General features: G+C 39.2%; 2 protein-coding genes, 1 long non-coding RNA gene and 1 pseudogene across 3 annotated transcripts; 2 read left to right on the top strand and 2 right to left on the bottom strand.

Annotated features, from left to right (window-relative positions):
- The first annotated feature begins 1,050 nt into the window (after positions 1–1,050).
- LOC116927888 (calcyphosin-like protein) lies at positions 1,051–4,152 on the top strand. Its single transcript, XM_045167373.1, has 7 exons — positions 1,051–1,146; positions 1,291–1,348; positions 2,823–2,907; positions 2,998–3,087; positions 3,176–3,309; positions 3,390–3,465; positions 3,533–4,152. The coding sequence occupies exons 1-7, from the start codon at positions 1,128–1,130 to the stop codon at positions 3,632–3,634; spliced, it is 564 nt and encodes a 187-aa protein (XP_045023308.1). The 5' UTR covers positions 1,051–1,127; the 3' UTR covers positions 3,635–4,152.
- A 157-nt stretch (positions 4,153–4,309) lies between these two features.
- On the bottom strand, positions 4,310–15,514 carry LOC116927893. Its single transcript, XM_045167374.1, is given in 6 exon segments — positions 4,310–10,878; positions 10,881–12,003; positions 12,074–12,508; positions 12,566–12,643; positions 12,712–13,849; positions 15,279–15,514. Coding segments are annotated over 5 exon segments (9,027 nt in total). The 5' UTR covers positions 13,838–13,849; positions 15,279–15,514; the 3' UTR covers positions 4,310–4,613.
- A 2,034-nt stretch (positions 15,515–17,548) lies between these two features.
- On the bottom strand, positions 17,549–18,686 carry LOC123466423 (annotated as a pseudogene).
- Positions 18,687–18,903: 217 nt separating this feature from the next.
- On the top strand, positions 18,904–21,690 carry LOC123467408. Its single transcript, XR_006641751.1, has 4 exons — positions 18,904–19,045; positions 19,140–19,287; positions 20,927–21,002; positions 21,070–21,690. It is a non-coding gene; the product is annotated as an uncharacterized LOC123467408 (long non-coding RNA).
- The last annotated feature ends 103 nt before the right edge of the window (positions 21,691–21,793 follow it).

Raw genomic sequence — 21,793 nt, 5'->3', positions numbered from 1 at the left:
CGTCACCATATAAGTTAAAGGACGCCCATCAAACTGACAATAACATATTCGTAGAAATACTAAACCCAACCAAAAAGGGAAACAAAAATAAATCCCAATCCGCCTGGCCTTTTCTGAAGTTTCAACGTCAAATGAACATGCAGTTTTCGGCCAACTGGGACAGGTAAATAGCGAAGAGAAAACATACTGTCGCTGCAACCGCAATGAAAGCCATTTCAAGGACGTGATTCGGCCATTATTGGATGGCGATGCCATCACTCGAAAAGGACGATGCGTCCCTTTGCTTCCTCCATCCTACCATTTGAGAAAGATCGAAAGACGACCACTGCAGGACATGACACGCGTCCAATATCCGTACACCATATGCTGTTCCAGACGCCGGATGTACTTACCGAGTTAAAGGGCTGTCTGGATTGTTGAAAGTACCTTGTCGCTTGATTTAGTTTTGTTTTGCGTCCCGACGTTTCATCGACCGGGATCGCACTCGTTCCGATTCGCGAGTCCATGAGCCCTTTCTTATTTCTTTCTATCTTTGTCCGAGTTCCTCAACTATTAGAAACGGGGGAAACGAAAATTATCCCAAAAGACAGAAGGATACACAAGGCAGAGACGTCGTGAGGACCAAGACCCAATCGGGATGAGTCCGATAACGATATACACAGCAGCGCAATCAGTAACAGAACGAAAACCAGAAAACAAAGAGAAGAGTTTGCTTCAGTCTGCTCAACTTATACGGCATCTGACACGTCCTTTAATCACCGTTAGAAAGAAACGCATGGTCAACTGGTCAATACTCTATCATTAGAAAGTATTTTATTTTGACTTTGAATCGATTCAGTCATTGGAACCGAGTGCTGCGAGCATAGAGTGAAGCCAGCCGTCTCCGGACTCAACACTTACATGGATACGCACACGTACTACAGACAAGAGAGAGCTGTGTGGGTGGAAGAAAACCGCGACTCGGTCGTGGGAGGAATGAAAAATAAAAATAAAATAAAAAGAGAAAGTCTGTACTTGTGTCGTTGTTACCGCTGCCAGCCAAGCGCGTCGAAAAAATGAACCGGCCTCTGACGGCTAACTCAAGCAACATGGCCGGCACGATGCCGAAAGCCAAACGGTAACAAACCATGGCGCAGGATCCACTCGGTACGTAATGGCTCTCGTTACAGTTCTTCTCTCTTCTTGGATTTGTCTGCCCGTTTGTTTAAAGAATTATTCAACGTTAATAATCGTCTGTATTTTTGACTGTGCATTCCTGTGTTTTTGGTCCTTCTTGTCTTCGATGAGCAGAAAAATTGCGCTCTCAGCTGCTGGCTCGCGGAGCAACAGGCATTCTCGGATTTGGCAGGTAAACACCTAAATAAGACAATTCATAGTCGTACACAAAAATTATTGCGTATATCGTTGTGCCTCTTGTTGTGGACGAGACATCATTTTTTTAATCGATAAACGTCGACTTATTTTTGTTTGAAACATCCCCTAGTTTCGTGGATGTTTCAAAAATTCAATTTAAGTGAGGAACCCATCCCAAATTTCGCTTTACTGTGTTGTAGTCAGAGTTAGTTCGGGGTGTTGGCCCACTTTCAGTATAGTTTTCGCCAACCCCCGAGGAAAATAAATGGTTGACACGTTTAATCCATTTAATGACCCACGACCATTTCCTGCTGGTTTTCCGTTGAAAAAAATAAATAGAATCCACTCAAGTGGTATGCAACCAACACAAAAGGGCTCTGATGTCATACGACCCTGGGAGCAGTCCTTTCCCGGTGTGCATGTACGTTGAAATATCTTGCCAGCGCAATCGACGCCTGCTGTTTTGAGGGCCACATTCTCAGAACGCACCTCTTTCTTTTCACGAGCCGGCCCATGTGAGGGAAACCGAAAAAGACCGAGACGAAACACAATAATTGACTTGAAACAACTCCCTGCTTTAAAAAAATGAAACAAAAAAACAAAATCGGGTCTAGGGTTCTCTGCACTGTCTGGGGCGTGCGGATGTGGCAACTGGTAGCAAGTGGAAATTCCATTTTTCTTTTCTTGCGTTTCACGACATTAACCAATTCACGACAGTATTTTACACGCCCGCGCTTCTGTCGCAACCCACGAAACTGTCAAAATCCGCTTCTCTTTTTTTGTTTTTGCGATTTTACTTTGATCATCATCACTCTCTCTTCCTTTCTCTTTCGGTTCTTATATTACCTGGTTTATTTAGTTTAGCTCATGGATTTCCCTTTTATTCCTTCTTCTTTATATTACATAATTTCTTCCTTCACGGCTGGCCTCTCACCAATCCTTCGAAATCGATGGACAGGATTGCGTACACAATGCTTTGGTTTTAGTAATGTCCTTCTCTCCATCCTCTCGTAGAATACTTGCCGCTAGATTGAAACGCCTCGGGGAAAAATAAAAGCGTAAGAAAAGTGAGAGTGCTTTGGTGTCATGGCCGTGAAATTCCGTTGCAACCATCATCATGTAATAATAATCAATAGACAAGTTTCATCTTATTTGTCGCTGGTCTGCTGGATATGACGAGCTAAACTATATAAAGAAGTAGTCGGCAACACATAGTGCTATTACGGTTCCTCTGTCCAGTGGCATATAGATGGATTACTGGACACACAACAAGCAGAGGTCCTTAAATTTATTTGCAACGAGTGACGGATAAGCGATGCATATATTTATATAATCTCACAAAAAGGCAACAAACGCATAGGCAAATGGACACACAATTAGACACAATACGTTGGTTGTTCTGAGTTTGCATAACATGCAAACATGAACATTTAATCACACTGCTTGTTTTTTTCTTTTCTTAAACAAAGGGTATTCCGTCGAATGGATGACAATGGAAACCGTTCTCTGTGCTTCGATGAATTTTCAAAAGGGATCGAGGAAAGCGGTGTCAAGGTACTCTATTTAAATGTCCAATGAATTATTAGAAGTTTCAAAAAACATAATTTTTTCTTTTATCTATTATTAAACGAATGAATATAATAGACTGATGACGGTTGCCGCGCTCTTTTCGACGCTTTCGACAAGGACCGCTCCGGCTCTGTTTGCATCAATGAATTTCTTAAAGCCATTCGGGTTCGCTGATTATATACCACGTTTTTTCTTTTGCCAGTTTCTTTTAATACGTTTTTCTTTTAAATTTGTCTTTGACTTTATTCTCCAGCCTCCCATGTCGGATGGACGCAAAAGGGTTATTGCCGATGCGTTTAAAAAATTAGATCGAACTGGGGATGGTATTGTCACTCTGGAAGACTTAAACGGTGTCTATAATGTCAAACACAATCCCAGATATTTGAGGTCAGTTTTGAACAAAATCTTTTGTGCTGTCATAAATTGTAATAAAATTAAATTCTTTTTCTCTCGTTTCTACAACACAGTGGAGAGGAAACAGAAGAGCAAATTCTCAAGAAGTTCCTGGCTAATTTTGAATCAAACGGTTCTATTGATGGAATGGTAAATCGTTGATTTATCTATCACGCGTTTATTATGCAATCGGCTAAATTCTTATTTCAAAAAATAGGTGACATACGATGAATTTCTAGATTATTACGCCGGAGTCAGTTCGTCAATCGATCATGATGCATATTTTGATTTGATGATGAGGCAGGCATGGAAAATGTAATGTTTTCGTATACCGCTGGTATTCCCGCATCTTATCGAAGAATCAGCAAGGAATTCGATAAGAAAGGATCTTAATGGCTGCGGATGACTTATCCCATTTTTTGCGTCCGCCAGCTTTTTCATCGTATCCTTTTCCTTCCCCAAATTTTTTGTCTTATTTGCAAATTGTCTCTTTTTTGTTTGTTTTTGACATCACAGATGCAGTACGCACACTTAGTTTTACGTTTTATTTTGTTCTGACTTCATCTTCCTTTTGAACCTTGCCCTGGATTTACCACTGCCTATTTTTCCTAATTGCCTGTTGTCCCGACGTTACGAGCTAAATCGAACAAAGTTGGCATTTCATCGGTCACTTGGTATACTAACGTGCACGATAAAAAAAATCAACCGTATTCGGAATGAAAAATGTAATACCACATACATTCTTGGACAACTATCTTATGCTAACTAAAAAAAAGTGGAATTTGAATATCGCTACGTTATTACTATAATCTAAACAAATAAACTATCCACAGGGAACTTTTAATGTTTTCACTTACTACAGCACTAGACCTACTTACCTACATAATAAACAGTATTTAGTTTATCAACAAAAACATTTTAAAGGTAAAGAGGATTAGCACATCCATAGCACAGCCCTGCATCATCATCAGTTCTGTGCCATGGAGTAAAAAAGTTTGAACTGAAATTTCTATGTATTCAACTCGATGGAGCATAATGGAAATAACACACTACGTGGTATATAAAAAGTAAAACAAATGAAGAAAAGAAAAGGAAAGTTGATAACAAAAATCAGTTCAGTGTCCACACAGGATTAAATGAAATGTAATATTGATTCCCTTAAAAAAAAAGCTCTATAAGGAATACTCCCCGAATAAATCAAGTGAAAAGCTATAATTGCTGAAAATACCAAAGTGTTTGAAAATATTTTTCGTCCTCTCACAGTGCGCAATTAGACAATTAAAAATTTTTTTGAATATTTAACTTCGGTTAAGTAAACTGCAAAAAGTGGTGAATATTTCCGAATTAATTTTGTCTAAATTAGAGACTTGGTTAGAGGCGACTTGATGAATTTGTTTCCTCAAAGAGTCCAGAATCTTGTCCACCTGTCTTTCCAGCTCAGCCTCTATGTCAGCCAGCATCCTTTCCGGAAAACGCTTAAATGCTTCTTCAACGCCGATGTCTTCCTCTCTTGCAACTTCGGGGTTGTCATAATTTTTCAGGTCTGATAGAAATTCGCTAATGCAGGTGACAGTCACGCGTCTGATTCGCACCTCGTAGTCATGGAAAATCGGTTCCATTTCGCGGATCCCTTTATCAGCTATTTCTTGTGTCAACGGAATTTCTTCCGTTTGTTGATGGACCATATGAATCTCGTCCAGTTTTGAAGTCATGGCAGTGGTGATTTCACTGACCCACTTGTGTCCTTCTGTAGCCCAATCAGAAATAAATTTATTCATCTTCTCTCTAACGAAATGCTGGGATGTTTCGAGTCCGTGAAGATCGTTGAATTGGGTTAATCTTTCTCGGATTTCGTTCAAGTTTTTGTCGAGGCATTTCTTTGTTTTTTCATGTACAAAGATGCCCAAATCTTGTAAAAGATAATGGAGTTTGCTGTGGAAGTAAAACTCGGTTTTGTGTTTCTTCAATCCAATCCGCTCTAGAGTTCCGCCTGATGAAACTTCACTATCTCTGTCTGTTTGACTTCTGCCTTGTCGTTTCCATCTTTCCTCGCCGACGGCCAATTGAATTGCCTCTCTGAAATCAGCGTTTTCAGTTGAACTGTACAATTTGAAAATTGTTTTGATCATGTCCATGGGTTCTGCCTTTCCTATGGCACTCATTAGCCTTTGACGAGTGTAATCGGCCCACGAGAAGTTGCTGCGCGTCAGGATGGCCATTATGGCGTACAAAATGTCTGATGCTCCTCCCATGAACAATACATTCTTGATCAGTCCAAAAGATAGTAGGTTTAAGGGAATCAAGAAAACTCCAACACCAATCGAAGCGATACCAACAGCACCGGTCCCAATTGCACTCAGGTATGTTTTCCATGACATTTCTCGATCCTTAATGTCAATGACGTGATTGAACCCTACGAGATCGAAACTATGAAGTTCCGTAGAAATGTTCTCGGTGTTTGGAATCTTTCGAATATCCATTTCGATAAAGTCAAGATAAACGTCATATTTTTTCATCTTGGGAGCATAAACAGCTTGGCGGCTTTTCAGAAACTTGCGAACACATTCACGCTCGTCTTCGTCTTCAAGTGCATTAGTTTTCTCCTCGATGAGTTTTGTATTTTCCGTCACTCGAGCACCAGATATGACGTGGGCAGCCATCAAATCGCCAAGCATATCTCGATAGGGTTTCAATGGTAGCAAATTTATTGCTTTCAAGCAGTTGGGATCTTGTGCAGCCCTTAGCCATTGACGTTTAACTATTTCAGCGACGAAAATTTTACCAATGACACGCATGACAGGTTCCTCATAAGCAGGACACTCGGGATAGCTGAATTTTTGGAAGTTGGACGACAATTTGCCATTTAAATCAATGATTTGCTGATCAACTAGCGCATTCCAAACGCCATCCTGCTCGTCACCAAAAATGTTGACTCGTTCCAAATCATGCTTCCCCAACGGGTCAGAAAATTTCAAACTGACACTTTCAAGTTTGTCGAGGTTAAGCTGTGCAATTTGATTGGATTCAAATTCCTCCTTGCGGCTTCGATACTCTTCTTTGCCAAGTCGTTCGATAACGTAACGTTTACTGAACATGATTTTGTTTTGCTTCGATAAGTCTTTCATGCTGTCGTAAATTGGGTTGTACAGCACGTTTAGACAGTTGTGCTCGCGATCGAAAGAATTCAATCCAAACTGAAAGTCTTCAATTTTGAAATTGATCCGTTTATCTCGATCGAGTTTTTGGCTGTTCGGTTTACTTGGTTCGACATCGCATTCGGATTCCAACATGATGACGCATTTCATTTGAGAGCACAATCCACCTTTCACCGCTTCTAGTGCACGTGCCTTCTTCAGTTTCTCCCAAAACGCCTTTCTTGTGCACGGGATCAGATTTTTTTCTTTGAGTTTTTTCTCGATCTGCTCCTCAATTAAGTTCTCCCCAAAGACGGACTTTAAATTTTCTAACAAATTCTTGATTCCGTATTCGTCGGCTACTTTCTGAATGATGCCGTTCAAATTAGGGACTGTATGAATGTCGTTGAGCTGACAGGTGATGCACTCTTCTTTGACCAGCGATTGAAAGAGTTTGTCCGCTTTTTCGGGATCAATTTTGTGGCATTTAGGTTCATCATTCCTTTTTTTCTGAAAACGCGGGAAATGGGAAGCATTTTGTTTCTGTATAGATGTTAGAATTTTTTTCATTTTCATTTTGACGACTCCAAGTTTTTCGGGGGGATCTCGCCCAGCTTCCTTGAGATTAGAGGCTGAGCAATAATGACTGCCAAGTAAAGCCCGGACGGAACCGATGAAATATTCGAGGATCTTCACCATATTGTTTTTTTGCTGTTTATAGGCGTCGACGACGCAGAACGACGGGGTTTGCTCAGGCGCTGCACGGGGAACTTTGCGATAAAAGGACAAGTGCCTGTTTATGTGAGTGTTCAAAATAGTTTCACACGTTTGCACAATTTGAATGACTTTGTCTTTGTTATCCTCAAAATCCTCTTCAAACAAAATGAAAGCAAGGTAGTAATGAGCAGCTGGATACAAAGAACTATCCTTTGAAGCGATGACTTTATTCAGAATTTCACCTGCTTTCGACAGAGATTTTTTCCTTTTTTTTTTGTCGATTTGCGTAATCATATGTTTGGCCATAGCGACGGAGCGAACTGGCGTCATCCAACTAGTGTCCTTCATCTCACTGATGTCTGACAACTTAAATTCAGCACTGACATTTCCAAATTCACCCATAGGGAGCTGATCACGATAATCCTCCAATTGGTCAAGCCAAAAAGAAAAATTATCCAGCACATTCTCGCAGATTGTTTTAATTTCCTGACCATCACGTCTTTGGTTTTTCAGTTCTTGCTTCAGTTTGGTATAATATTTCGACCAATCATCAAAAATTTTTTGTTCCTGGTTCATTGTCTCGAAATCTTCTTGCAAACGGAATATCCGTTGTTTTTCTCTCCATTGACGCTCCTCCTTCATGATGAACCATTTTTCTGCACCCCATTCCTTTTCTGATGGAGATTCTTCGTACAAGATGAAGACTCCACTTCCAGGTGCTCCATTTCTAGCAGAACGTCCCATCGCCTGCTCTTCAATTCGCTCATTTTTCGGCAGAAAAGTTAGACAAATGTGCAAACCTCCGTTTTCTCTCAACTTCTCGCTTATTTTGATATCGGTGCCTCTGCCCGCTAAGTTAGTGGCGACGATCACTTGACCAATTTTAAGTGATTTACCTTCGAAAGCAAACTTTTCATAATCACGTGTGTAGCAATGGATGTGGTTATCATTGCGTTCTGATCCTAATGCATTTGTAAGGTCTTGGTGAATAACTTTCACATCTTTGATTGATTGACAGAAGATGACAAGAGAACGAGCTTTAGCTTGATCTTTAGGTTGAATAATCTGTCGTGCTTCTTTGACGATGGCATCGAGCCAGTCGTCCTTTGATTTAAAGACTTGCGTTGGTTTCAAGTAGAAACATCTTTGAAAAGCTGTTGGGATGACAAACTGAAGATTTTCATAGTTTCTTTGCATGAACTGTGATTCTGTTACGGATCCCAGCGTACCCGAAACACCTGCCGCCTTTTCATAAGTCTTGATGTATCTTGCATTAGAAATGAAATAGGCTTTTATACTTTGTGGCGTCAATTTACATCCTTCCTTTAGCTGAATAAATTGATGCAGTGCTCCATCCCACTGCGACGAAGTCTGATCCACCCCAGTTTCCTGGTCGATGATAATCACTTGAGGATTGAGATCCGGACTAGTGTCTGTTCGGTCTTGATCGACGACGTAGTCCTCGTCTCGTCTGAGTTCCAGTGCCTGCATGGCATTGTCCAGCCAATTGTGGAGATGACGATCGACAAAGGACATCAAATGCTCAGGTATTCGAATACTCCGCTCACGTTTTGCCACGTTACGGAGATAAAAGATAATTTTGGGATCCAAAAGTTGTTTGAATCTGATGTTTTCAATCTTGTCTTCCATCAACAGTCGTCCTTGTGGGTCGATTACTTTTGTTTCAATTAAGTGATCCCAGAGCGCATTCTTTTCCGATGGTTGGTCCTTCAATGGGTTGTGAATCGATTCTAAATCGCCTTTAGTTATAGCACCGTAAAGGTCGTACAGAACGGCTGATTTGACGGATTCCCTTATGTTTAATTTATCCGATCCGAAGGAAGGGCTGCGTATCTTTTCCCAAATAAAAACGTAAAGAGATTCGAGCATCTCCATGCCAGGGATGTCGTGCGATAGGTATAGCGTATTGTTACCGCGATCGAGCAACATGCAATCGACTTCATCAATAATGACAAAGTCCATGGTGCGGTCACCGCGGATGTTGTGATCGTAGAATTTATCCAGCAAATAATCTCGCTGGAAATTTGCCAATTGTCCATAAACGACTGCTGCATTGTAGGCTTGTGTTCGTTCGTCGACCGATTGGCTGCAATTGTTTGCTACACTGACATTGAAATATTCGTAAAGATTCCGCAGTCCACCATCGGTTACCAACAGCATGGAATCACGGTGAGCCAGCACGTCATTACTTGTAATAACGTCTACGTTCTTACTCTTGTTTTCTTGGTTTCGACCAAGGGCAAACGCAATTGCGACACCCGCGACGATAAGCGATTTACCTTCACCAGTTGATACTTGTGTTAACGTAGTTTTTTCTTTGGATGTCAGCAATGTAAGGATCGCCACTCTCTGGGTGTCACGTAGTTGAAATATTTGTTTGTCTCCTTCCTTCGTGCACGTTTTCTGTACGGCGTAATCAAAGACGTAGAGAAAATCGAAAAAAGAAGTATCGTTTAAACCTTTCGTTTGCCATTTGCTGATCAATTTCTTTATTCTTTCTTCATCCGGTTTGTCGTCAAATGGCTTTTGTTTAGATTTCTCCACCTTTTCTTTCATGCCACGCAACATCTTTGTGTATGCTACGCTCTGTCGAACTTCCAGCTTAGGTTTATCCTCTGTCATCGTCTTTATGATATCGTCAATGTTTCTTTCGACACGTTTTTGGATAGGAGTATTTAGCAAAGTTTTCAAGTTCGGATCGTTTTCGAATTCGAGTTCCAGTAACTTGTAAACGGCTTCAGGATTACTCGAATCGCTGATGGCTTTCTTTTCCAACACTTTGCTTCTTAAATGGTAATACCAATCGCTGAGAGGCAGTTGTTGAAGCTCCGGCCATTGTTGTCTTGTAATTCCATCACTTTGTCCGCAGTCTTTCGCTATCGTTTTTAAAAGCCGCAACAAATTCTGGGGTTGTAACGCGGCACAGCTGTCGGATGTGACAACCCGATCTCGTAAAACAGGCAAGAGAGATGGCATTCCCTCGGCTATTTTATCCAACTCTTTTTGTATACTACCGATTTCATTGGACTCCTCAGTTAATTGGTCGTATATTTCAAGTATTACAAAATTGCGTATCCATTGGTTGGGCGAGTTGTTTTTGATGATGTTCAAGTAGAAGATGGGACTAAAATTTCGGCTATTGAGGTCTTTTATCCATTTCCATATATATATATTCATTTCCAACATCGATTTCAAATTCGAATTTTCCCCGTTTTTGTCATCTTCCTGGGAGCATTCATTTTGATGCGAGTGAAAGCGTTTCAAAAGCAACTGAAACAATTTATCCGGTGTATCACCGTTTTCAGGATTGAGCATCTCCACAGAAGTGATGATCTGTTTCTCAGCCTTCTGTTTTTTAAGGAAATCTAAGAAGATAGGGAAGGAACGTGAAGGATTGGTCATGATGGACTGATATTCAAATAAATCCGTGTCAATTATGATGTTATTCATAATATTTTTGGGCTCGACTCGTTGCCATTCTCCGTTTCCGTGGTGGAGAATATAGTGATGCTTGTACGAGCTATCATTCAATGTTTCCTTATACTTGAATGATGATGATGATTGATCATTGTAAACATTGATAATTCTGCCATGGATTTTTGCAAGCATTTCCACTTCAGCCGATTCCAGTGGATTGGATGGTATCTCAACAAATTTAGCGTATTCTTCAAATATTTCCTCATGTTCTATGTTTAATGTTTGCCAGTTAAATTTTTTTCCCCACAGTTGCTCCGTTTAGACTCGAAGTAAGCAACTTTCACATTATTGGCGACGGGATAATCTAATGCATCAATTTCTTTTACACGCAGTGCAAACTGCTCGATGAAATGAGAGACTTCAGCAGACTTTTCCTTTTTGCGGATAAATGTAGCGAGGCGACGGCGAAACATTTTCACGTCATTGCAAACATACATCCCATTTGAATTTATTTGACCGAAAATGCTGTGTATAGCACTATCGACGCCATCCGTTGTAGGCAACATGCAAAGGAATTTGACGGGGCCATATGATTCTTCTCGGGAATCAACCGGGCGACATCCCGTTGATCGTCGATTGACCAAAAAACGCGAGGTGTCTAAAACGTTGTGTACATCCATTTTTTTTCCCAGATTCCAATTTCTTATTGCGGGTTTAACAAATCTCATTGATCCAATGTTCTCTAGTCCCCGCCCGGATTGCGACATCAGGCCGAACTGATATAATTGAGTTTCTTTGTTTTTCATTTGGTTGACAGTATTGTTTATCATTTCTTCATCAGATTTTTTTTCTTCCTCAAAATTGCTGTCTAATCTTTGAAGGCGTGCTAACATCTGCTTCCGTTCATCCACTTGACGAACCTGCTGAACGAGGCTTTGGCGAATGATGCCCTTCTTTTTCGTGGCATTAACTACCTCTGAATGCAGTTGCTGGACTTGGCCGTATGCGGGTAAACGACGGTAAACAATCGACGCATATTGCTCTTTGCTTAGTTTTGTGTAGTAATTCTCAGGATCGTTTTGCTGCCTTGTAGGTTTCGTAGGGTTGCGTTCCATCCGAAGGCTAACATTATTTTCGAAGCCGATGTAATGACCTGTTTGATTCTCTTTTGCTGATGCCTTGGGGGTCTTGAGGCTGTGGATGAACGCAACGTCACCTACAGATGTTCCTATTTCGCCATCATAGCCCATTGCCTCGTAGACACCCATTCGCACAGCCCTTGGTCGACGATCGTCCTTACCGACGACTGGAACCCACGATTCTATTGCAATCGAGTCTTTTCCGGTGATAAATTCAAAAGTGATGGTGCCTCCGTATCCACCTTGTCCGATGTTGCTTCCTGGTGATTCACATTTTTGGTGAGCAACCGATAACAACGTTTGATTTATAAGACAATATATGTTGTATACCTTGGCAGAAGATGAGTGTGTGTCGTTTTGTCTTGGACTGATAGAACGACAAGCTGATCTTACTGCCATCTTTCGCAGTGCCTTCGATGAAAAAAGTACCTCGGTAGTCTGGTTTGATATCTTTGCCATATGTTCGATTTTCAACTGGCAACCGGTCCATTACGTTCGTTAGAACCGTCTTTACTGTATCTTCTGGAGCTATGTCAGTTGTTGGTTCTCCTTTATTGAATGTCGACATGGAAGGGAAAACTTTTTTGAAACATTCTTTGGACCACTTGCGAGGCCTTCCGTCCGATTTGCTTTCCCCATTACTTCCGTTCTGTCCGTCACCTCCTTTGCCTCCATCTGATATAATCTTCCATCGTTCGGCGTCGATTATCTCGTTACAAATTATGTTAACGTTACCACCACTCTTACCCGGTTGACCAGGTTCACCTGTGTAAAATCAAAATTAGGAATAATTTCAAACCCTGTCGCTATTTGAAATATTACCGTTTACGCCAGAGACATCCCAACAGACGGAGAAGTTGTTCGCAACATCACTGGTCGCATTCCTCATGGTAGTTTCTTCTGCATTTTGAATTAAAAGCAATCAAATAAGAGTGAGAATTAACAACAACAACAAATATCTAGTATACCTTTTGCTTGGGCGTTATTTTGCTGGCCTTTCCGGCAAACTTCGTAATCCACAACGATCTTATCCGTAACGATTCCCACGTTCGTTCCGTGCCAGGTTTCGTTCTCTAGGTGGCAATCGACGTGAACGGATGATAGCCCAACAATCTGGATTTCTTGCAGCTCTGGATATTTTTCTTTTAATCGCTTCATTTCTTCGATCATTTTGCTGACAAACACAGAGACGCCTTTGATGAAAATGATTTTTCTTCCATATTCGTCTTTGACTTTGATCGTCGTCTTAGGAAACAGGAATGCCTTGCACGTCTCTTTGACCAAAACTTGCAATTTCGGTGTCCATTCTTTTTCTGAGTTTAGTTGATCTAACCATTCTGATGATTCGTTTTTACTTGCACTGCAGCTTGCAAAGATCTCCACCAGTTGGTTGATCAAGTCTTTCCCGTTTGCGTCATCAAAGTCCTTGACGTCCTTTCCCGTGAACTTTTCCAAAACATTTTGAATTTCTACGTCTTCACTGGCGTCTTGTAAGAGCGCATTTAGTGCGGCAATGAGTTCCCGATTTCTCTTGCCATTAGTTTGATCTTTACCAACGTCATCCAGACACCTGGAAAAGACTTTTTCAACGCAAGACGCTATGAATTCCTTGAAATAACTGGCTACAAGAACCGAGAAACGAGGAGTCTTTTTGAAAAGATCCACCTGATTGAGTATCAGTTGTAAATATTGACATCCTGTGTCGCACAGGTTTGTCAACTGGCATGTCGTTTCGTTCAATTTGAGGCCAATATCTTCAAATGAATTGATGGAATTTAATTCTTTCAATAAAATGGGCATTTTGACACTGATGTCGATCGTTTCATCATTGAGGTAATCGACAGTCTTTCGTAAACTGTTTTTCAGCCACATTTCCAGTACGACTTTAACGTATAGTCTCTCGACTAGAGTATTTTCCAAAGATGAAAGATCTCGTACCACTACCGACTTGATGTATTTGACAGCATCTTCGTGGAATTTGGATTTGACTCCCGACTGAATCCAACTTCTGATTTTCTCAATGACGTCATTGCTGTTGTTAAGTGACTTGGATGTTGGGATATTGGAACTCTCAGTTGAATTTTTCTCGTCCATCTTCGTTGGAAACTGTATTAAAACAAAATAGAGAAATTGGGTGTAATTAAATAGTGTCAACATACTCGTAGCCGTTGGCAAATGAACTATGAACCGTCGTTAAACTCGCTGAATGCTTTTTGGTGCATGAAGCCGTACACGAAGTTCAGGTTTCAGCACAAAAGTCAAAGCACAAGTTAAAAAAAATATATATATATTTATAAATAAAAAAAATAAATAAATAAAAACAGTCAGCGTTATCACTAACACAATGAAAATAATTTATGCCCACAAATTTAGACGATGACGTTACCATGGTATACTTGGTATAGGAACATGGTACGCGTACTTCCCAGAGCCAGAGTAATAGAATACTGGTGTAGCCACGGCCATGTTAATTCCCCCTCTCGGATTTTTTCCCAAAAGTTGTTGCCTGTTTCGCGTATCGATTGTGAGAAAATGAGGCAAGATATCGATTTAAGTGTCCCATAACCGTAACTGCCACCTATGAATTGAGTTTTAAGGGTTGTTATTGTTATAACAACCCATATGTTTATACATACATCTTTTCACACTAATGAATTAAGCCACTTTTTGTTTACTTTCTGAAGTACAGACGACGAAAATGAGCGAAAACATAGCGAAAACGTAATACATCACAAGTTCACAACACAGCCGCTGTGGCGCTTTCGTTATGGGACAGAAAGACTTTCAGGCCAAAAAGGCAATGGGAGGGCCCGCCATAAGCGTGGCTACCGCTACACCAGTATTCTATTACTCTGCCAGAGCCGTCGACTGCGAAAATGGGACGACAATTGGAATCGTCAACTATCGGCAACTCTGGCCGGGTGTGTAACTAGAGGGCCTACTTTAACGTAGGCTCTTATGGGAGTAATGGGACTACCCCTTTTCAACTGTTAGATTAAGGTTTAAAATTTTTTTTTCCCATTTGAATCGTGCGTAGAATTAATTTTTATGCAAACTTCATGTTTAGCATTTTAATTTAAAAATGCTTGTATAATTTAAAAAAAAATAAAAATGGTCCAAGAATTTCTGAAATTCTTGAACTTTCCACTACGCGTACTGTACGCGTACTGTACGCGTAGTGTACGCCCTACCATGTTCCTATACCATGACGTTACTAGAAATCTAGAAATTTATTTATTTAACTTTTTTTGCCAGTCAGAATTGACGTGTTCTTTCGTGATGATGGCTTGTCTTTTAAATATTTTTAACAAACAGCAGAATACCGATTTGAAATTGAATTGACTGCAAAGAGTTTTAAAGGAAATATAAATCAGAACTGTAAAAAACAAAACCCTAACAATCAGTAAAAGAGGATAGGGCAGAGCATCCGGTGATAACGAGTTGCATGTACAGACTGTGTCGATGTTGTTGTGTCGATCTCACAGCTTACTTTAAAAATCTAATTAACAAGGCAAAATTCTAAAGTGTTGCTTACCAAGTGAGTGATTTTATTTTTGAAATTGGTATCCAAGTGCACTGAGATTTAAAATGTTGAATTTCAGTACTTAAAAATGGGTTGCGTTAAGCTTTGTGCTCCAACCACTACATGTTTGTTTTGCAATCATGAAAAATGGTTGCGTTCAGACGAAGCTTTTGCTCCCGACTGCCGTTGAAACGTCACTGGCAGATGGCAGTCTGGTTTTTCTAACCTTGAAGCCAAAGTGTGGAGATGTCATAGGAGCTTGAGATCGAGTCGTTGAATCAGCAAGATGTAGGAATTTTAGAAAGGAAGGGTTTTCACCCGTATGCAAATTTTGCTTTTGTCAATGCTTTTAGGGAAAAAATGGAATTAATTTTGTGTTTAGCGATAGCCTTAGGTTACGTGTCAAGTGGTTCTCCGAGGACGCAGTAAAGGAAGGGTTTTAAATAGTGATGTGACGTTAGTGGATTTTCGAAACGTTAGCGTTATCCAATACGTTAACGGAGCTTCATTTTTTGCCGTTAAGTTAACGCGTTAATTTTTTCGTTCCGTTAACGCGAATTTCACGTTATTTTTTACGTTATTTTTTTAAAAATAGTTCATAAAAGTATAAGAAAATGTAAACCACGGTCTTGATTAGTTTTATTGCAGTTCTCAGTTAAGAATATTTAATTTTCAAATTTAATTTGGTGTGGTTTTTTTCTTTTGAGGTGGTTAATAAGATTGGTTGAATTTTTCCCTGTTAGCTCAGTTTTGCAACTCCTACACACACTGATATTTCTTGTTTTGTTAAATACAAAATAGTTGTGAATAGGACTTCTTTTATGCAAACTCGCAGGAACGAATGGGACAAATTGCCATTCTTCGCCTTCTGAAATTTCTGTTTCACTCATTTAGTCATTTCTTACAAAAAAAGAGAACAAAATTACTTGTTTGTACGTCTATCAATTTTTTTAAAACCACGTTTTTCTAATTTGTAGCAGTCTAGCAGACTACACACATGACACAACTCAGCCTTTTTTAAAGCAGAGTAATACAATTTTTTTTGACAACACTGTATTTTTAAGCTTAAAAAATGAAATAACGTCAAAAATAACGTCTACTAATTTTCAAAACGTTAAGTTATTGCGTTAAATTAACGGACCCAAAAAACGTCCGTTAACGTAATTTTCACGTTATCCGTTAAAGTTAACGTCACATCACTAGTTTTAAAGCATTTGAAAAATAAAAATTAAACTCACTTTCTCTTGACTAAGCCAATAAGGACGACGGTTCGGTTAGATAAGCAAAACGAAAGAATCTTTGCCAACTGGTTTGTCAAGTTTTCCCAAAGCCCTTAAGATAATTCGAAACACACACGACTTTCTCGTTTGCCCTTTCGTGTAGGAGGGGAATATTTAATAATCATCTATTTAGGCTGTTGGCTTTTCGTTTGCTCATTACATACTGTAGTCATCGTTGTGCAGAGCGGTTCCGAATTTCTCTAAAAATAAAGATAAAATAATTCGCTAAAAACATTAGGTGGTCCGCTGTCGTAACCCTAAGAGTTTGGGGTGGTACTTGTTATTTTGACGGAAGGGCGGAAGCATGAACCAATGAAGAAAATGATAAATGTTCGAACTTTAGCCATTAGAGCTACTAAATTAATTGAAATATTGGTGTGCAACTGATGATAAACACCTTTCAAATAATGCTATTTCAATTTTTTAAAGTGTTAATTTTAAAAGCAAAGAATACTACAAGTGGGCAATGCCAAGTAGGTCTAATGGAAAATAACAAGTTAAAAGCGACAGCAACTTCAAGTGTTTCAATAATAAAATGTTGGTCATCCATTTTCTTATTGAACTACTGAAAAAAAAAACTTAAATAACTCGAGATGAATTAAGCAAAAGACGAGAAACGAGATCTGGCTCAAAATGCCAGCATACGTGCCAAAAATGACAATTGTTAATTAAAGCGTTCGAATGATTCTCTACAATTCAACACTTGCCACCTTTGTGAAATAAAAAGAAAATGCTCGACAGTTGTAGTTCACGCTAAATGATGCATCACATACATGACGTAAGGACTTATTTCTATATAGGTCGAGAACTTAAAATTCAATATAGCGTACTCTTGCTGAATTTGGATATAGCCTATACATCTCTCTCACTTTGAGATTCACATGAATAGCTGAATAGATTGCTATCGTTACCCCACCGCCGGGGCAAGTTGGCCTTACATTCGACATAGGGCCTACTACAGAGCCGTCTTAGCTTGAAATTTACTCTGAAATAGAACAAAAAGAAATGTAAGAAAAGACAAATTACTTTATTAAAAATAATGTAATTTACCGAGGAAAGACAAAGAAGGGTGGAATAGTATTGCCGTAGCTGGAAACTACACAACAAACCGTAACCTACACCCCTCTCTCTCCTGAAACAATTGATCCTGGCAAATGGATAGAAATTGTATGAATAATTAAGCATATGCAATGAAAGATAGGCTACACAAAAAGCTTACCTATTTGTTTCTGGCCTTTTCGACCTATGATCTTTTCAGGTGTTGAAACTGTAGTAACACCAACTTCGTCCATGTTCCAGACGCATTCAAGCCCAATTTTTCTCTCACCAACAATCTTTCATAATTGTCAAAGAACAAATCACAATTGTGGATGTTAAATGATGAGGTTCTTGCCGGAAGTAGCCTCAGGTTTTCTTATTGCCAGAGTAGGATGGCGTTTCATGAATGATGCAAACCAGTCTGGTCCAGCTGAAAGTTTTTCAGTCCACAAAGGTGGGATTTTTAGATTTCTCTTTGTGGCAACATTATAAGCCAGCTTTCTAACATCAATTGGGGACAATCCAAAGTAAATATCTGCTGAACGATGAAAATAATCAGCTAGCAGAGCCTCATCTTCCTTGTTGAAAACCTGCACGATAAATGTTAACACACATAAGCTCATATTAACATAAACTATAACAAAACAGTTACCTGGCACGCAGATGAATACCCATGATGGGTTGGAGAAACACTATTAGGCCTGTTTTGTTCTTCTAAACCTGACTTCTTCTTGTTTTCAACAAATCTTGTAAGACTTCTTCTTGGAATGTTAAAAAGAATAGCCACACTATAAACTGATTTTCCCTCGTCCAACACCTTTGCAACTGCTCTGTCAATTACATCAGATGGGACCTTTACTCTGTCAGTTTTTCTAATGTAGTTTCTCATTTTTCTGCAAAAATATAAGAAGAAAATTTGAATAGGCTCACTTTGACAGACGAACTCATGTTGGCCAACTTGCCCCATGGAAAAATGGCCAACCTTCCCCATGGGTCATTTTCATCTAATTATTAAAATAGAATCTAAGGGAATTTAACTACAGAAAAAACAAATAAACCGAAAAATAGCTTGAGGAATAAGCTATCTACGAAACATCACTACACAAATATGTAATTCATACCTTAGAAGAAAAAAGAAAAATAGTCCACGAAAAAAAGTTGGTCGGCAAAACTGAAACACGTTTTTGACGATTAAAACTTTACGAATGAAGTGCGGACGAAAAATTTTTTGGTGGGGGCCATCTATGAATAAAAATACACATTTTGGCTATTCTGAAAAAGTGAAATTTCAAATGGATACAAATAAGAGCCAAACGAGCATCTTACCCCGCAGCCCATTTAACCCCGGTCTCCCCTACTTCTATCTTTTTTCAATGTCAGCATTCATTAAACGGGAAATCAGAATTGGCAAGTCTTCTGTCTCGCTATTATATTGTCCAATTCTTTGCATCAAATAACAAGGTAAGACATAAAGACATAAGTAATAACAGGAAGTTTTATTAATTTTTACCTTTCTTTTTTCTGTTTACTTTTGGGAAATCCTGTCTTGTCTTAGAAAATAAAGAGAACAACGAGAAAATAAACCAGAATTGCTAACAATCGCATTATGATGAAAGCCTATACCAGGTTCCCGTATGGTATGTCGTATCAGTGATTGCAACATCCATCATCGGCGCTTCTTGTCAGCTACCGAGACCGCCATGGTGAGTGTCCGCTATTTTTTGTTTCTTTCATATTGTTGCCACGCATCACCGCTGGTAGTCAAGAACAAAAAAAAATAAAAAATGTGCATTGAACTCATGGAATGATTCTCAAGAAGACTCTGGGAAACAGTTTTGCGCTGTCCTTTAAATAGCAGCGCAGAGCTATTTGACTTCGTAAAATTTACAACGCGTCTATGTTCAGCGAGCGAAACTGACCCGCATGGTGCCCTTTATAACATCCCAACCTCTAACATAGTCTAACTTCTCGCTCTCGCAAAACACCTAATCAGACGTATCTTTAATTTTTCCTGAATCTCTTCCAACCAACATACTATAATTCCAACTCCACATAAAATGTCTTTAAAACTACAACGGTATGCAAACAGAAACCCGACCTCAGAACGCTATTGCATCGCCCTTCCCCCAAACTATCGCAGTGCCATTCCCCTAAATTTTACTTTCTTTCCTAAATTGATTGACACACCGAACCTGTATATTTCCTGTTCACACGTTGAAACTCCAATGTAAAAGCTGTCCTTGTAAACTAGTTTTCTTTCTCTCTTTCTTTATGTAATGTAAACTTGTGATTACATTAGAGCAAAGGCAACACTCAAGTTTGAGTAAAAGCCTAATAATAATAATAAAAAAAAAAAAATGCTTTGCCAGAAAGTCAATTCTACCATGGATTACCATTGACAAACTATTACCCTTTTCCCTATCCATATACGTTCACGTTGAACCCAAGTTAATACTGGATGATGAACCCGACGATAGGATCGATGTCACCAATTTTGGACCTACCGTGCCATCCCACTTGATAGATCAGAATATCAGCGAAAAAGAAGCAAAGAAGCAATTACAGTTTTGAAATAAATTTACGCTCAAAGCGGCGGGAATGGAATTGTTCTGCCCAGCATAGTGCCGGCATCTCACGGCTTCGTTGTGCTCAAAGCCAATGCTCTAATCTATTTTTTAAATAGCTTTTCATTGGCTACGACCATCAAAACAAAAACGAAACTTTTTGTTTATCCAACGCTCGGTTAAAATGTTTCTCTTGTGCAACCGAATTCATTCTCAACTTTTCAAACACATTTTATAGATACAGCTTGTCTTGTCTACATACTCAGATTCCACTTACGATTGATTTATTTTTAACCTTAATAACCACAAGCGTGTGACTTTCTTGGGAATAACAATTGGTCCCCAAAAATATAATTTTTTCTTTTATCTATTATTAAACGAATGAATAGACTGATGACGGTTGTCGCGCTCTTTTCGACGCTTTCGACAAGGACCGCTCCGTCTCTGTTTGCATCAATAAATTTCTTAAAGCCATTCCGGTTCTCTGATTATATACCACTTTTTTCTTTTGCCAGTTTCTTTCAATACGTTTTAAAAAAAATTGTCTTTGTCTTTATTCTCCAGCCTCCCATGTCGGATGGACGCAAAAGGGTTATTGCCGATGCGTTTAAAAAATTAGATCGAACTGGGGATGGTATTGTCACTCTGGAAGACTTAATAAACGGTGTCTATAATGTAAAACACAATCCCAGATATTTAACGTCAGTTTTGAACAAAATCTGTTTGCTGTCATATCTTTTAATTAAATTAAATTCTTTTTCTCGTTTCTACAACACAGTGGAGAGGAAACAGAAGAGCAAATTCTCAAGAAGTTCCTGGCTAATTTTGAGTCAAACGGTTCTATTGATGGAATGGTAAATCGTTGATTTATCTATCACGCGTTTATTATGCAATCGGCTAAATTCTTATTTCACAAAATAGGTGACATACGATGAATTTCTAGATTATTACGCCGGAGTCAGTTCCTCAATCGATCATGATGCATATTTTGACTTGATGATGAGGCAGGCATGGAAAATGTAATGTTTTCGTATACCGCTGGAATTCCCGCATCTTATCGAAGAATCAGCAAGGAATTCGATAAGAAAGGATCTTAATGGCTGCGGATGACTTATCCCATTTTTTGCGTCCGCCAGCTTTTTCATCGTATCCTTTTCCTTCTCCAAGTTTTTTGTCTTATTTGCAAATTGTCTCTTTTTTGTTTGTTTTTGACATCACAGATGCAGTACGCACATTTAGTTTTACGTTTTATTTTGTTCTGACTTCATCTTCCTTTTGACCCTTGCCCTGGATTTACCACTGCCTATTTTTCCTAATTGCCTGTTGTCCCGACGTTACGAGCTAAATCGAACAAAGTTGGCATTTCATCCGTCACTTGGTATACTAACGTGCACGATAAAAAAAAAATCAACCGTATTCGGAATGAAAAATGTAATACCGCATACATTCTTGGACAACTATCTTATGCTAACTAAAACAAGTGGAATTTGAATATCGCTTCGTTATTACTATAATCTAAACAAATAAACTATCCACAGGGAACTTTTATGTTTCACTTACTACAGCACTACTTACCTACATAATAAATAGTATTTAGTTTATCAACAAAAATATTTTAAAGGTAAAGAGGATTAACGATTGAGAT

This window comes from Daphnia magna, unplaced genomic scaffold (genome assembly GCF_020631705.1).
Source record: "Daphnia magna isolate NIES unplaced genomic scaffold, ASM2063170v1.1 Dm_contigs186, whole genome shotgun sequence".
In the NCBI taxonomy this organism is placed as follows: domain Eukaryota; kingdom Metazoa; phylum Arthropoda; class Branchiopoda; order Diplostraca; family Daphniidae; genus Daphnia; species Daphnia magna.
Note: the sequence above shows the minus strand (reverse complement) of the source record. Positions and strands in the feature narration are given on the sequence as shown.